Source organism: Cajanus cajan, chromosome 8, assembly GCF_000230855.2.
Source record: "Cajanus cajan strain Asha chromosome 8, NIPB_CcT2T_4, whole genome shotgun sequence".
NCBI lineage: Eukaryota > Viridiplantae > Streptophyta > Magnoliopsida > Fabales > Fabaceae > Cajanus > Cajanus cajan.
In genome coordinates this window covers 13,733,551-13,751,346 of record NC_138524.1, presented here as the reverse complement: position 1 = coordinate 13,751,346, position 17,796 = coordinate 13,733,551, and the positions used below count along the sequence as shown (strand labels likewise).

At 32.8% G+C, this 17,796-nt stretch overlaps 2 protein-coding genes across 2 annotated transcripts; both read left to right on the top strand.

The window, feature by feature from the left end:
- Window positions 1–684: 684 nt before the first annotated feature.
- Window positions 685–3,681, top strand: LOC145950693 (uncharacterized). The gene is made up of 10 exons (XM_083062333.1): window positions 685–958; window positions 1,032–1,235; window positions 1,320–1,543; window positions 1,636–2,277; window positions 2,350–2,612; window positions 2,686–2,853; window positions 2,921–3,025; window positions 3,105–3,177; window positions 3,258–3,353; window positions 3,440–3,681. The coding sequence occupies exons 4-10, from the start codon at window positions 1,825–1,827 to the stop codon at window positions 3,527–3,529; spliced, it is 1,248 nt and encodes a 415-aa protein (XP_082918459.1). The 5' UTR covers window positions 685–958; window positions 1,032–1,235; window positions 1,320–1,543; window positions 1,636–1,824; the 3' UTR covers window positions 3,530–3,681.
- Window positions 3,682–9,487: 5,806 nt separating this feature from the next.
- Window positions 9,488–16,310, top strand: RPN1A (26S proteasome regulatory subunit S2 1A). The gene is made up of 25 exons (XM_020368245.3): window positions 9,488–9,746; window positions 9,853–9,953; window positions 10,074–10,194; window positions 10,292–10,351; window positions 10,499–10,566; window positions 10,717–10,759; window positions 11,344–11,409; window positions 11,532–11,570; window positions 11,661–11,743; window positions 12,260–12,374; window positions 12,520–12,594; window positions 12,844–13,002; window positions 13,085–13,192; window positions 13,312–13,416; window positions 13,502–13,642; window positions 13,732–13,836; window positions 13,948–14,169; window positions 14,352–14,465; window positions 14,576–14,791; window positions 14,977–15,036; window positions 15,112–15,225; window positions 15,308–15,393; window positions 15,508–15,616; window positions 15,719–15,897; window positions 15,979–16,310. The coding sequence occupies exons 1-25, from the start codon at window positions 9,663–9,665 to the stop codon at window positions 16,049–16,051; spliced, it is 2,646 nt and encodes an 881-aa protein (XP_020223834.1). The 5' UTR covers window positions 9,488–9,662; the 3' UTR covers window positions 16,052–16,310.
- The last annotated feature ends 1,486 nt before the right edge of the window (window positions 16,311–17,796 follow it).

The window sequence follows — 17,796 nt, the reverse complement described above, 5'->3', positions numbered from 1 at the left end:
ATAAAAACGCGGTGGCAGAATGGTAAATAATGAGAACTAATTTACGTCGGATAAAAGGGGGTCCGACGTAAATTATCCCATTAACGTCGGAGCTCTCACTGTTCGACGTAAATTTATGTCGGTCCCCCCTAGTCCGACGTAAATTTACGTCGCACCAACACTCACCCGACGTAAATATGCCCCTAAAATCAAACGCCCACTCCATTTTTCATTCCCGCGCTCCCTGTTTACGGAAACTAATAATCTCTCTCAATCTCTAAGTCTCTCAGTGCGTTTGTTTCTACATTGGACGTTTGTAACTCTCTAAGTGTCTGCACATTACACGTTTGAGGTTAGTTTCTTCTCTACGCAAATTTTTGTTTTATTTTCTGCTATTTATTCATCTGGAACGGCCCGTTCTGCTTGCAGAACGACCTGTACTGCTTGCAGAACGGCCCGTACCCGTTCTGCAAGCAGTACAGGCCGTTCTGTTTGCAGAACGGCCCGTTCTACTTAAATTTTTTGTATTGTAAATTGTTTATCTGGAACGGCCCGTTCTGATTTTAGTATGGGCTGTTCCAGATAGGTTTCTGTTTGTGTATTATTTATTTTTTTATTAGTTATTTTGTTGCTATATTGTTATTATCTTTTTTACTTTATTTGTCTATTCAGTTAATTCAATTCATTGTTTTAATAATGAAAGTTTAATTTTTTCAGGATTATGAAGGATTCTGGGTTTGGCAGTGGAAGGAGGGAAGGTAGATCTGTCACCCGATTGTCTGGGTTGACAGCTGGACGCATTGTCAAGGAGAGGACACTGGTTGAGGTGGATCCTCGTTCTCGCAAGGCATTAGGCCCAAATGCTGCCAAGTTTAAGAGCTATTTGGGAGTCCTAGCTTGACGACATGTTTCTATTATCATTCCATCATGGGATGACGTTCACGAGGTTGACAAGAACCTCATGTGGCAGGATATTCAGGTATATACTTTCACATCCCTTGAATATTATATAACTTAAATACATTATTTATTAATTGTTGTTATTTTCATAGCAAAATTTTGACATTCCCAACACTGAGGTCATGAGGAGGAAGATGTTATCTGCCCTGGCCACCAGGTGGAGAAACTTCAAGACTTTCTTGACACGGGAGTATGTATTTGGAGAGCGACAAAATGAGACTCTCTGTCTAAAGTACCAGATCACTGATGGGGAGTGGATGCAATTTCGTGCCACTCGATTGGACCCTTCGTGGCAGGTTAGTTATTGATAACTCTTACATTGACACAAATACTTAAGGTATATTTTAATTAATCTCATTTTCTTTTTTGTATTATTGCAGGCTAAAAGAATAGCTGCCCAAGAATGATGCACCCCATCTATTGTCAAGAGGGGGATATGAAAGAAAAAAAAAAGGAAATGAAGAAGGCTAGGGCAGAGGCAGTAGGGGTTGAGTCTGCTGACCGTGTGGAGTCACCTCCCCGCCATGAGATGTGGATAGCAGCCCGAACAAAATCAGATGGGTAAATGACTTCTGAGTCTGCAATGGTCGTTGCTGATAAAATAGTAAGTAAAAATATACAAACTAAGACTCTTCATTTCAACTCATTTAATTCATAAGTGTAGTTTAGGGTATACTTATTGTTAATATGTTGTAGGAGGGTTTAGTTGAGCAGAGCACCTAGGGCTCATTTGTTTCCGATGGTCGGAATGATATCCTCACAACAGCCATAGGAAGGCCAGAGCACGGAGGCCGTGTGCGTGGTGTTGGTGGTTCTTGGAGCCACCGAGATTTCTTTGGTGCCCGATCATCGAGGAGCACTGTTGACTCTTGCAGTCAAGAGGTTATGCAGAGAATGGAGCAGAGATTAGAGATGCAGTTTGAAGAGAAATTGAAGAATATTCAAAAAGAGTTTGAACAGAAGTTTGAACTTTTGGCTCGTTCTCAGCAACAGACTGCAGTTGCTCATGATGGTGTTCGAGTCAGCACTAAAGGGAGTTGTGCTGCTCCAGATCCCTCACCGGATCAGACTCACACTGATGTACCAAACCAGTGTGAGTTATATGTTGAGGATGACCCCCCACGGTTAGTGGCTATTAGCCGAGTATTTGAGGGTGGCTCAACCATCCATGGTGTCCCTCTACAGCCAGACTGGACACGGGTTGTGGTTGACCAAGTTCAAGATGTTGCAGCTCCAGTGCCTTTGCCCAATACAGAGGTTCAACTAGTGGGGCAGGCAACCGGCACATTCTTAGCTTGGCCAAAACGTTTGGTCATGCCGCTTTCAGCACGGGCAAAGGTAATTATATTATTGCTCTTTTATATTCTTATAATTCTATTATTGTTTAACTAATTGTGATTATTTCTTTAGGATTTTATCAATCGTGGTAAGGAGGTCATGAGAGAACCTCATGTTGATGATGCTAATATCGCAACAGTTGAGGATGATCCCATATCTAAGCTTCTAATCATATTACCACGATTAAAGAAGAAGCCAATTCAATTGCAGTGGGACATTAGAGTTTTTGAAGTTGATAGCGCTGCTGTTCCACTATACATATCTATGCCTGATGCATTAGAGATTGTTGGGGGAAACTCCATGTTAAATATTTCTATCATACAGTTGTGGGCCATGTAAGTCATATTTTCTTTTATGAGTCTAAATTTACAATAATTACATTTAACTTATAATAATTATTTGTGTTAGGTACATGGACAAATTGAGTGTGGAGCATGCACAAGCAGAAGTATATGGATTTATTGAGCCTCAATCCATCCAAAAATCAGGAAACACTCAGGTCCAGATCCAGCAATATATGCAAACATGGATGAGTGACTCAAGAAGAGATATATACATGGCTCCATACATTGACGGGTTAGTTTTTTAATTGGTTTTTTAATCATGGTAATTTTATAACTAATTTGTTTGTCATACAATGTAGGTCTCATTGGCAGTTAATGGTAATCATTCCTAAGGAATACACCGTGGTGTGGTTTTGTTCACTACATCGAAAACCAAGCCACGAAATTAAATGCCAATTACAAGGGTAATTAAATTTTTTCATTATGTTTTAAAACTGTAATTATATATATTGGCTAACATTTGTTTTTATTTTAATTAATTAGAATCGTGTCTGGAGTTAATATTTTAAGTGGAAGAGCCAGATCATCAAAGTCATTGCATTTCATATACCCTAAGGTTAGCAAATTAATTCATATAGTCAATAATATTTAAATTTATTGACTTTGGAAATAATAGTTATTTGTTTCTCATTTTAGTGTAATAGGCAACAAGACTCGTTTGAATGTGGCTATTACATCATGTATTGGATGAGAGCCATAGTTTCTGCGGGTATTATTGATTCTTGGGCGCAGGTAATTCATATCAAAATTTATTTAAGTATATTTACTTTTAGGATAATTAACATTGCATATTAATGACACTTAAATTAATGTTTCAGGTCTTTCAAGATCCATCTCCATTGCCCGAAGATGAGATGCTCAAGATAAGAGAACAATGGGCAACTTTTTTTCTTCAAAGTATATCATAGTTAGATTTCTAAGTTTAGTTAGTTAGATATTATGTTTATAGTTTGATAGTTAGTTAGTTTAGTTAGTTAGATAGCATTGACAAACATATGTTTTATAGCTTTTTTAGGATAATAGGATTTACATTGTCATAATTTATGCTTTTTAAGATTTATATATTATTTTCTTTTTGTCATTCAATTTTGAAATATAATTTGAATTTCTATTCTGGACTGCCTGGTTTAGATTTGGTATTCTGGACTATATATATGCAGGTGTTGGGTATATCAAAAATTTATAAACGTTTCAAAAAAAAAACCCATAATCAATGGCCGACGTAAATTTACGTCGGACAAGCCATGTTCAACGTAAAATTATGGCATACTTTTGGTCCCTTTTACGTCGGGCTGGGATAATGTCCGACGTAAATTTACGTCGCGTTTTAGAGGCGACGTAAATTTACGTTTCTCGTATTAACGTCGGAATCTTTTCCGACGTAAAAGGCTCAAAATACCCAACGTAAAAGACCTTTTGTACTAGTGCTTGTTAAAGAACTAGTGTCACTCAGCTGCAACCAAATTGTACCAGATGGATCTTTAATTATTATTGTATCATGTTCTACACCTTGAATATAATCTTGATTGATGAAAGGTGGACATAGATGATTAAAGAATTGAAGAGGAAAAGAAAGAAAGATGGACACGAAACGGAAGATGAGGAGGAATTAAGTTGAAATAGAAATAGAAAATAATATGAAGTATGGTGGTGGCGACATGATGGTATGGTGGGCCATTGGCCCCCCTTGTTAATGATCCGTAGTCAACATTATTCCAAAACACCCATCAAATCATGCATGTATGGTGTATAATGTGTATATGAACCTTACATGCATGTGCATGATCATACCAATGTAATACACAGCATGGTGTGTGCTTCATTCGCAAGCAAAATCAGCAAAGAAACAAGTCACGAGAGTGCAGAGGTTAAATTTTTGGGATTACCAGAAAAAGGGTGAATGAAAGGGAGCCACACAGTAGAAAGGGTGGACCACAGTCACAGTGGGTTGGAATTGGAAGGAACGCAAAATCCAGGGTTTCCAAGACGTGGAAAATGAGGTAGGGAGAAGACAGGACCCATCACAAAATGGGGACCCAAAATTCAAAACAATCACTACAACAAAATGAAATGAATTTTTAGTAACAATAAAAATTGTTGTACAACTTTTTATCAACATTTTTATATTAATTTATCGTTAAAACATTGGTAAGAAAAAGTATATAAGCTTTTGTGACATTGATATTTAATATTTTTTGCTATTACCACTAAAAGTTTAGGACATGATTTAATTATTTTATCTATAGTTGACGTGAGATTTGGTAATAATAAGTAATCTGATACCAACTTAGACTATTATAAGTCTAACTCAATTCTACAAAACAAACTTGTAAGATGAGAGTTATCATCCACTTATATACTCTTTAATTATCTTATCTCTAGTCGATGTGAGACTTAAATTTTTTCAATAAATAATTATCATTAATAGTAAATTTTGGTATGATGTAAATATATTTTTAATGAGAGTATTATATATTAGTCATTAATATTTTTATTAAATAATAAAATAAAAATAATTAATTAATTATTATTAAATAATTGTCGGATAATAATAAATTTTATTGTTTGTGAATTTACACATTCATACATAGAGTGATGACATTTGCTAGATGAACATAAGATTCATAAATATATTTTTTCTTGCTATTCTCAACTCATTAAATTATAACTTAATATCACTCGTGATATTGTGCTAACTATTAACTCCTGAAACATATTTCAAACAAGATGATAATATCTTTTATACATTAATTATTAGTGTTACACCTGTTTCATGTAAAGTTAGATTTAGAGGCTATTAATCTTGTTTAAAAGATAAATCTATAACTATTTGTCTACTCTTTATAGAGATGGTTATGTGTTTTATATCACTTCCACGTATAGTTAGATTTAGAGCATAGTAATCTTGTTTAAACAAAATATTTAGTTTTGTATGCTTTTGACTCTTGATTTTGTCATTTGATTTATATTTTCTGTCTTCTCCCTCAATAGTCATTATCTCATATCCAATATGGTTAGTTGATGCTTCTATTCTGGTCATCAATTCTAGGGTTTTTTTTTTATTATAGTAAATTAATGTGACATCCAAAGTTTGATTGCCATCAATTAAAGACAATATTATCACAACTTGCTGGTTCACTCTAGACCTTGTATTTAATAAGTTATCAAATGAACGATGCAAATGATCCCATTCCCATGGATCTTATCTCATTTTAGGTCATTTTCTCAAAATTTTGTTCAACAACGTCGAAGATACTTTTGTGACCAAAGAAAAATCAAAGATACTTTGTTTCCTAAAGTACTAAACGATTCAATTCAAAAATAGTAAAAGAAGGGACCCCTCACCCCACCTTATGGATATTTTTTATAAGAAAAAAAATTGCCTGCAATTCATATATATCAAAACAACTTCTGTGGATTACAAATAGAGTGTTTTTAGAACACTGAATTAAATTTAATGTTGAAATTTCTGAAAGTGTAAAAGAAGAGAAAATGTTGAAAGAAAAAATGTGTATATACCTCAACACCTTCGACACTATATATTGAGAAAGTCACACATACCTGCAACAATGTCATATATCAGTTCTATGATTTAGGTGTGTGTGAATACTAAAAGAGGAGGAGGAAGTGAGTAATGTGAAGGCTTAATAAATATTACTTATTGAAATACGGGGAAAGTGAGAGGAATGCAAATAAATGCATGTAAAAACTAAAAGGAAAAAAAAAAGTATTATTTAAAAAAAAAGATAAAATGTTAAATTAAATATTAGAGGCATAAAATTAAAAAGAGTGAGAGACAAAGGGAGAGAGATTTTAAGATTATATTTTTTAAAATATTGTACTTATAAAAAAGAAGGTGTATATATAATGAGCCAACATGTTTTTTTGCTTCCTTTTCTGGCTTTGGGTTAACCTGAGTCCAAACTTCCCATTTATTTCATTTTATTCCTCCTTTTCGGCTTCTAATTGGACCTTTAAGCCCAATTTCTTTGTCAGTTACCTTTACCTGTGTTAGATTTTTATATTTTATATTGGACCATCGGAGCCCGGACCTTTAGTTATTTATTTACTTCTTGTTTTTGTTGACATTTTTGGATTTTATCTTACATATGAGCCTACAAGTCTTTAACCATTTTTTTATATTCATCTTTCAAAATGTATGTTGTTTTTTTTAAATAAAAAAGATTACAAAAATGGTCGGATTGAACTTAGATCCTCATGTTTCTAACTACCTCAATTTCTCCCTACCTAATCACTAGACTTTCAAAATTTACGTTTTGAACATATTTAAACTCATTATCTATAAATTATAATAATACTACTTTTTTTAAGACCTCTAATCTTATGTTATACTTTAATATTATCTCTCACTAATCATCTCTTAATAATAAAATAGGAATATAGACATATATAATAATTATTATTATTCAATTATTTTGTTATTATTTTTTTAATAAAGACATAAAGTACATTTTTCTTACTAGTATGTATTAATGAGAAAAGAAACACTTTGTATTATTTGTTTTTTAAAAAATAGAGAAATAGAAGTCATAAAATAGTGGGAGTAGAAAGAATTTTTGTGAGCAGTGGAAAGTAATTCCCGTTCATTTAAGCGAAGGAAAGGATTCCAGAAAAAGTGGAGAATAAATAGGCACGATAGTTACATTTTTAATATTAATTAAGGATGAAATTGTCTTTAAAAAAGTGGATACAAAACCAATTACAAACAACAATATTTTCTTTATTTATATAAAAATAGAGAAATAGAAGCTATAATAGAAAGAGTGAAGACAACATATGTAAGCAGTGAAAAGTAACTTTAGTTTGTACAAAAAAAAAGAGTATAAAAGAAGTAGAGAACAAATAAGTATAATGGTGACATTTTTCATATTAACTAAGTATAAAATTGTCTTAAAAAATAGGGAAAAAATTACAAACAACAATATTTTCTTTATCTATATAAAAAAATAGAGAAAAAAAAGTTATATCATAGAGGGAGTAGAGACAATTTTTTTGAGTGATAAAAAGTAACTTCGTTGATATATATATATATATATATATAATATTCTAGAATAGTAAAATTATAATTTTACTATTTTAAAAAGTCCTTTACAAAAGTATGTTATTTTACATGATTTTAAAAAGTACTTTCTAGAAATATGTAAAAAAAATGCAATAGAAAGATTTTTCCGAATACTAATTCCACTATCTTGCACAATACTCTAAAATAGTGAAAATGTTTTTTTTCATAACAGTAAACTTAATGTTAAGGTTTTTCGAGAGGTGAAAGGAGATGAAGTGTCAGAAGAAAAAAATGTATCTAATTCAGTAGAAACTGTTGAAAAAGTTATACATACCTATAATGTTGTTGCGTACTAGTTATACAGTCTAAGTGTATGTAAAAAAGTAAAAGAGGTGAGGGAAAAAGGAAGAAATGTAAAAATTAAAAGAATTAAAATTAACTACCAAAATAAGTGAAAAATTGGATGAAAACAATAAAGTACATGTAAAAATTGAAAAGAAAATAATAATAATAAAATATGTGAAAAAGGAGAAGATAGCAGTAAAATTGAGAGTTGAAGATGTAAAATTAAAAAAATATAAATATATTGAGAATTTCTTTTAAAAAAATTAAAAATGGTGTACTTAAAAAAAAGTGTATATATCATGAGGAAAAAAAAAAGGATAATGATATACACACCTCCATTTTTATATAAAAACACTTCCTTTTTTTAAAAAATATATTAAATTCCTAAATTACCCTAAATATTTTTCGAAACTTATAATTTTCAGATTTGCACATCTCTTGTTATTTCTTTTCCTTGCACCTCCCTTTTTCTTTCTTTTCCACCCCTTTCTTCTTCTCTTCTTCGTCACTTACTTCTCTGACCTTTTTACATCCTCTTCTACCCTTTTCAATTTTTGCAATATCTTCTTCCTTTTTTGTTTTGTTCCAGAAAGTACTTTATAGAATAGTAAAGTTTTTGTTCTGAAAAATACTTTTCAGAATAATAAAATTTTTGTTTCAGAAAATACTTTCATAATAGTAAATTCTTATTTCGGATAATATTTTTCAGAAATGTTTTGTTACATTTTTTGAAAAGTACTTTTCAGAATACTAAAGTTACTGTTTCGGAAAGTTCTTTCCGAAATTATATAAGAAATACACTTTCAAAGAATGCTTTCCGGAACAATAATTTTACTATTCTGGAAAGTACTTTCCAGAATGCTAAAATTAGCATTTCGAATCTTATTTTCCTTAAATATGACAAATTTAACTTACGTGTTTCTTTATCCCGTCGTCCGCCACCACCGTCTACGATCGAAGTAGGTTAATTATATATTCTTGTTGTCTATAAGTAATTTTAAATAAGTTTAAAAAAATTATAAATATAGAATGTAATTTAATATATTAATTTGTACCTTATATTGAATGTAGAAAATAATGAAGATTGAATGAAAAATTAGGATTTAAGAAAGAATAGAGTAGAAAGTTAAAAGTAGAATTTAAAAGATAAAAATATAAAATATAAAATATGATTATGTTGATTGTAAAAGAAAAAATAAAGAATAAAAAATGAAAAAGAATAAAATTATCAAAGAATGACTAAAGTGATAAAAAAGGAGAATGAGAAAAAGAAAGAGAAAAAAGAAAAAAAAAATAATAAAAGAAAGGATGAATATAAAATAAATTTAAAAATAAAACTTAAAATAAAAATTTAGTTAAAAGGATATTTTAAAAATTATTTAAAAAAAAATAGGAGGTATATTTATAAAAGATAGGAGATGTATATATCATGAGAAAAAAAAACGCTGGTGAGAAGACGAAAAGAGTTTCTTAGTTGGGCCAAAGCCCAAAAGATAAAGTGAGAAAATCCTCAGCAGCAAGAAACCTTTCTGTGATATGTTCCAAAGTCCCAACAACGTCCTTCATTTACGTTTTCTGAGACTAACCACACTCTACTCGCGAGATTTTCTTTTCTATTCCGTCGTAGTTCAATCCCTTTCCACTTCTCGCTTTTAGGGTTTCCAATTTCTTCGATGGCGCCCGATCCTAATCGCTCCGGTACCAGCGCCGCCAAAGACGACGCCGTTGCCAAGAAGAAGGTCGAGAACGAAGATCTGGTGAGTCCAAAAGCCTCCCTTCAATTTTTCTCTCGTTCTAGACCGCTAATTTCTACTCAGCTTTATCTTGCAACAAAATGAAATTCGATTGTGGTAATTTGTGCAGTCCGATGAGGATTTGGCGTTGAAGCAGCAGCTAGAGTTGTACGTGGAGAGGGTTCAGGATCCCGACCAGGGATTGCAGAAGGTTGCGCTAGAGAGCATGCGGTAAACCTAGTTGTTTGCTCGAACGGAATTTTTTTTTATTTGAATGAGGATATTTTGCTTTTTTTTTTTCATATATAATTTTATGTGTTTGAAATTGGGATGTGTGGTTGTGTTTTGTAGGCAAGAGATTCGAACTTCGACGAGTTCCATGACTTCAGTTCCTAAGCCGTTGAAGTTTCTTCGCCCTCATTATGGCACTCTTAAGGCTTATTACGAAACTATGGGGGAGTCTGATTTGAAGGTATTGTTATTCGTGTGTTATGGTGGTGCTGCTGCCTCTATAGAAGATATTAGTTTGGTGTTTTGTTGGTTAACCTATTTGTCTTTCCTCAATGCAGAAGTACCTGGCGGACATTTTGTCGGTGTTGGCCCTCACAATGTCTGCTGAAGGAGAACGAGTAAGTTTGTTGTGTTAGAAATTGAAATTTTTTCGGTGATTGATTGCCTTGGTTGTGTTCAGACTTGGTGGTGCTCCTTCATTCAAATGCCTTTTAAGGCCTTTACAAGTCAGTTTTTGTATTGAATATTTCCAATGGCTCTGTCAGGAAAGCCTTAAGTATAGATTATTGGGTTCGGAGGGAGACATTGGTTCCTGGGGCCACGAGTATGTTAGGTGAGAATAATGTATTTCGGAATATATTTTTATGGTTTTAAATAGAAGGCAATTACTAGGGAGTAGGGATGTTTAGAGTTCTGGTGATTGAAGTCTGACTGAGGAGTAATAGTCAATCTTAATCTCACTAGTGTTTTCTTTTGTTGTCAGGAATCTGGCAGGAGAAATTGCACAAGAATATGCAAAGCGACAGGTTGGATATCTGGATAATTTAAGTGTTAATATTTACTGATTGGTGCTTTTACCATGGAATTTTGTGTACTATTATCCCAATGAATTAGTACGAATCACCTTCTCTAGTTCATTTAATAACTTATTCTGTATGTCTTCAACAATAGTCTATTTTTATAACCGGAGAAGTAGGGTTTGAGTATAACTGAAATATGAAATCTATTTTCAGGGTTGAATATCCCTTGGTGCCCCGTTGTTATAAATTAAGAATTACTAATTACAGCGTGTTTGTTTTGGAGTTGAACTCTCGTTAATGGTCGTTAAATCTAAAGCAACTCCCCCTTGCTTCATTTTTTTTTTGCTTTGGGAAGTGGGAAATGCTGTTTGCGTTGTTTCAAATGCATTCTCAAACATACACTCAATAGTAATATGTGAATTAAGATTTGTGTATATTGTTTAGAATACTATTGATGCTTTGATATCAAACAACCTTTTTGGTGTGGATTTATGTTGAGTGGTGTTAAGTGTTAACTGTTAAGAATTTATCTGATTGTTTCCAGCTTCTGTTTAACTTGAAAATTGCTGGCTTTTTTCATGCTTTTACAGAGTGAAGAAGCCCCCATAGATGATCTCATGGAACTCGTGCAACAAATAGTTGCTTTTCACATGAAGGTACAGTATATTGCATTCATTTTGCTCAAAAAAGTTGTACATATATGGAATATAGATGCAATAAGATGGATGTGAGTAAGATTAATATTTATATACTTTAATTAATTTCAATTGTGCTGCAGCACAATGCCGAACCTGAAGCTGTTGATCTTTTGATGGAGGTAATAAGCATATACTTTTTAAGTTTGTATCTTAGCTTCGCTACTTCAGTTGGTGAACTAAACTCTGTTTGTAATGCATTTTAATGTCAGGTTGAAGACCTTGATATGTTGATTGAACATGTTGACAAAACAAATTTTAAAAGGACTTGCCTATATCTCACCAGTTCAGCTAGGTAAGTGCAATCAGGCCTCAGTTTAAGCACGAGAGAAAATTCAAAGAAAAATAGTAATTTATCATTACATCTGAACTTTTGTATCTTTTGTGGTTTAATGATATTTTGTTTGTTTCACAATCTTGTATCCTTTCATTTGATTTTCTATTTCTATGGCATCTCTATATTTATTTCTAAATTATTATGCTTTTAATAATTAAGTGATAGGTTATCATCCTGCACTCTTCTAAGTGATAACGTGATCCAATACTAAGCTTCTAAGTTTGGTTTTGAAAGCTTATTAAGAGTGGTATTTTATAATGTAAAGATTTTTGGATGGAGTTTGACTTGCAATGGAGTGAATGTTCTAAAGATTTTTTTAGGAGGAAGCTATTTTGACTTGTAAGCTTTTGGCATGATAAATCAGATGCTGCTTTCTTGTTTTTTACTTTTATGTGTTGTCTGGGTTAAATTAACTCTTTCTTTGACAAACATGTTATATTTTATATTTGTATTTTTTTTTATGTAATTTTGCAGATACCTTCCTGGACCAGATGATATGCTAGTTTTGGACATAGCTTATACAATCTATAAAAAATTTGGAGAATATCCGAATGCCCTTCAAATTGCACTGTTCATGGATAACCTGCAGGTGTGACACTGAAATTCTTTGCAGTATCTTTTTTAATACTAGTTTGTGTTCAATTTAAAGGAGTCTCTCTCGCTCTACACACACACTTATATAATTTCTTAAACTTTTGTGTCTTGAAACTAACTAGTTGCAGTGTTGTTGACAGTATGTGAGGCAGGTGTTCACCTCTTGCAATGATGTGCTGCGAAAAAAGCAGTTCTGTTATATGCTTGCACGTCATGTAAGTCCTAAATACTGTGTTAGTACATTGGGTGAAGTTATATTGTCTCATGTTTCTTTGTGTGAGGTAGCTGTTAGTGTTACACATTAGGTTTTTAAGATTATGAAGTCAAGTCTTTTTAGCTGTTGATGTTGACAAATGGCAAAGCTAGAGGGAGATAGCTACTGAGAAGATTCCTCTATCAAGATTTATTTGTAGACTCTTGATGGTTGTGATATATTTATTATGTTGATTATTGTTTACATGCAGGGCATTACTTTTGAGCTCGATGAGGAGATGGTTGCAGATGATGAGGACAGAGAAATGTTGCAAGAAATCATAAACAATTCTAAGCTAACTGAAGGATATCTCACCCTTGCTCGTGATATTGAAGTCACGGAGCCCAAGTCCCCTGAGGATATATACAAGGTGACGTTTTGATAATAATTTTACTTCTGCCTAAATGTATTCTGTACAGGATATAACTCCCTGCGGTTTTTACATCTTGTAGGCGCACTTGCTTGATGGCCGGGCTAGTGCTGGAGCAAGTGTTGATTCAGCTAGACAGAACCTTGCTGCTACTTTTGTCAATGCATTTGTAAATGCTGGTTTTGGTCAGGTACAATGTATTTCATATGTCACGATTTTGTATGTTGTAATTGTAGTGATTTTGGGTTAATGATCTCTTTTGTTCTTTTCAATCTTCTACTTCCCTCTCTTCCCATTATTGTTTTGCAGGATAAATTAATGACCGTTTCATCAGATTCTTCAAGCAGTGGTTCTTCTGGAAATTGGCTTTTCAAAAATAAGGAACATGGGAAGACTAGTGCTACAGCTAGTCTGGTATGCATTTTCTTACTGAATCAGTTTTTCTTATCTGTGGTGTGGACCATATAATTTCATTTGCAATAGTGATGTATTGTAACAGGGTATGATTTTACTATGGGATGTTGACTCGGGACTTGCTCAAATTGACAAATACTTCCACAGTAATGATAATCATGTCATTGCTGGTGCATTATTGGGAGTTGGAATTGTCAATTGTGGTATCAAGAATGACTGTGATCCTGTGAGTTTCTGTTACCTTTCCCTGTGCTTGATATTAGAGTATGGTGTATCTTTTGTTTCTATATTAGATGTTATTTGTCCACTTTTCAGGCAATGGCACTTCTAGGTGACTATACAGATAAAGAAGACACTTCAATCAGGATTGGTGCAATTATGGGTTTGGGAATTGCATATGCTGGTTCCCAGAATGAGCAGGTGAGCTGTTTCTCTATTTTTTTGAAATGTTGTTAGTAATTAATTTGTTGAGATACATGTTACTTCTTATTTGCAAATGTAAAGATTTTAATTTACTCTTGCTTCTTTCAGTTACGTGAGAAATTGACAGCTATACTGAATGATACCAAAGCTCCACTTGATGTGAGTGCTTTCACTGCTATTTCTTTGGGTTTGATCTTCGTTGGTTCCTGCAATGAGGAGGTTGCTCAAGCAATTATATTTTCATTAATGGACCGGAGTGAGTCAGAGTTGGGAGAGCCCCTTACACGATTTTTACCTCTTGGCCTTGGTCTTCTATATCTTGGGAAGCAGGTAATTAGATGTTTGGCGGTCTGTGGTCTCTGTTTTTTGAATTATAGATTATTATCACCTCATCATTCTTACTTTTTTAATATCTGAATAACAATTGATAGTGAGGAAGTTTCTACTATTAGGTGAGGTTAAAGTAGTTACTGTGTAATATTCACTTTTTACATTGTGCTTTGTGATTACAGGACAGTGTGGAGGCAACAGCGGAAGTTTCAAAGACTTTTAATGAAAAAATTAGAAAGTATTGTGACATGACACTACTATCATGTGCTTATGCTGGAACTGGAAATGTTCTCAAGGTATTTATGAAGCTTCTTTTTAAAGAAACCTCTGCTGCATTCATCTATGTATATAATTGCTTGCTGATGCAGCTTTTTATGTTTATAATTACTGATATTCTTCCTTGCAGGTTCAAAATCTCTTGGGTCATTGTTCACAACATCTTGATAAAGGTGAGACTCACCAAGGTCCTGCAGTGCTTGGAATAGCTATGGTAGCTATGGCTGAGGAATTGGGACTTGAGATGGCAATTCGATCATTAGAACATCTTCTACAGTATGGAGAGCAGAATATTCGCCGGGCAGTTCCTCTGGCACTTGGTCTACTCTGTATATCGAATCCAAAGGTAAAATGTAGTTGCTTCCCTGCATTTTATCACTATGACAGGGTTATCATTTGATAATGTAACAATGTGGAAACATTATCTTGCTCTGAGAAGATGACCTTTAGTTAAAACATTTAAATTCTGGGACTGGGGTACAAGGTTTCACTTTTAATAACTTCGGCGTACTTGCTACATGATCATTCCAGGTCAATGTTATGGATACCTTGAGCAGACTTAGCCATGATACTGATTCAGAAGTAGCTATGGTAAGATCTTAGAGTTTGAACATTTTGTCTATACCTTGTTTATTTTAAGCTAAAATAACAATTTATATGCTTCAGGCGGCAGTAATCTCCCTGGGTCTAATAGGTGCCGGAACGAACAATGCCCGAATCGCTGGCATGCTTCGCAATCTTTCAAGTTATTACTACAAGGATACCAGCCTTCTATTTTGTGTAAGTTTTTTCTAAGTTGTCATCCTTATTTTCTAATCCCATTGTTTCCATGGTCACCCATTTTCTTTTACCTTATCCACAGGTTCGCATTGCCCAAGGTCTTGTACATTTGGGAAAGGGTTTATTAACACTTAATCCATATCATTCTGATCGCTTCCTGATCTCACCGTAAGTAAATTTTTATCAGCCTTTCCGACCAAGTTGGTGGCTTGAAAATGTCGCATACAACTTTACCTCACCGCCCTACTATTTTCTAATCAACATTCTGTATCATTTTTACAGGACAGCACTTGCTGGACTAATTACCATGTTGCACGCATGCCTCGATATGAAAGCTATCGTGTTGGGAAAATACCACTATGTTCTCTACTTTCTCGTTTTGGCAATGCAGGTTTGTTTGGGTTTCATTTCCTCTTTCCAGTCACAGACTCTTCTCCTGTCATGTGCCCATTTTAAGGAATTCTTGGTTATATTTTGTAATTTGTTTCAACAGCCAAGAATGTTGTTGACTGTGGATGAGAACTTAAAGCCTCTATCAGTGCCTGTTCGTGTTGGCCAAGCAGTAGATGTTGTTGGACAAGCAGGTCGTCCTAAAACAATCACTGGCTTTCAGACCCACTCTACCCCTGTTCTCCTCGCTGCTGGTGACAGGGCAGAGCTGGCAACCGAAAAGTGAGTATTTGTGCCAATGCCTTTAAATTTCAAAGCTGCCTTATGTTATATTTCTAATACTAACACTTGGTTTTTCCTCAGATACATTCCCGTGTCACCAATTCTTGAAGGTTTTGTAATTTTGAAAGAGAATCCTGATTACAGGGAAGAGTGAGAGGAACCACCGTGGTGATGCCTTTTCTTTTGTTCAACTGTCTGAACAGTAGTTAGTTTAAAAAGTTGTATTTGATAGTGTGTTCAAACGTAGAAGAAATTATTGAAAATCATTCCTTTTGGATAAAAGATGGTCAGAGAATCCATTAGCTCGACAATTTTTAATTTTATATTATGAGCATATTCTTATACGAGTACTCTGGTCATGTATAACCACGATCTAGATTGATTCGAAAGATAAAAGTCTTGCGGTGCTGAAATGCTTTTATTTTATTTTATAATATTTTCGATTACCCTTATGGTGTGTTTGGATGAAGAATTTTACAAATTCAAGTAATTTGAAATTCTTGGTATTTGAATTATTTTGATTTTAATTTCTATTATTCTTAAAATATTTTATTTGAATAAGTCAATTCAATTTTTTTTTAAATTTTAAATTGTTAATTTGGGTATGATAATTTGATTCTATCATGATAAAATTGATTTTAAAATATATTTATATGTTGGGATTTTTAAATAATTTTATAAAAATAAATATTAACTAATTTTTAAATATTTAATAATTTTAAAAATTAATATTATATAATATTTAATAATTTTTAAAGTATTTTTTTAGTATTCAATAATTAAAAATATGAAGATATAAGATAAAATGTATAAGTGAAATAAGGGAAAAAATATGAAGAATTTCAAATTCTTACTTTTTGGGGAGAATTTGAATTTTTTACTATTTCAAAGAATTTCACAAATGCTTAGATTTCAAATTTTTTGTAAATTCTCTATCCAAACAAAGTATTTTACATCAAAAAAATTAAAATTCTTCAAATAAATGAATTACTTCACTAAAATTTTTCATCCAAACACACTCTTATGTAATTTGCATAATTCATGAATTATCAATTAACGATTAAAGGCGATCGCCTTGCGTAATTGGATATAATTTTCGGCAGGTATAATGTAATGGTGATGCTATTATTATAATTGGATACTTATGTGTTGCTCGTTTCACAAGAGAGATCTGATCTTTCTTGTTAATATTTTTTTTCAATTTTGAAATCGAAATTAAGTCGGGGAATTATAGTGTTTTATCTAAAATTTTGAATTAAACAACAAAAGGAATATAAAGTCCTCCACTTTGTTTTTTTTTTTTTAATGAATCTGTGATTGCATATGAGCTCAACTACGACCATGAAAGTTTGGTGTTCATATTTTTGGATTTTGATTACTAATTTATCTTTGGTAACCTAGCATCCTGGAGCACGAGTTTCAAATTTTTTAATGAGTTACATGTGCAATCAGATTCATTAAAAAATTCTATAACCATCTTGCAAACCAATTAAGAATTAACTTGTAAGAGAAAAAAGTAGTGTTTTTTTTTTTAAAGAAAAAAAAAAGAGTATCGTGAAAAAAGAGTATCGTGTTAAACAGAGACTTGAGACCAGACATAAATGATGGACAAATAATGAAATCTATGACCTCCAGCCCACACACCATTACCTCTCCATGCCACTATTTACACATTTACCTTTACACAACAAAACATTTGAACATCTCACATGAACATATTTACCTGTTAGATAACAAAACATTTTTGCAAATTAAGCCTTTCTTTAAAAAAAATTACCTTGTTATAATCGAAAAATGCATTTAATGCGAGAGAAAATATTTTGCTATCTATTCCTTTATCCTTAAGAACTTAGAGTAATTCTTCACATAATTCTAATATAATATGTTAAACATCCAAGT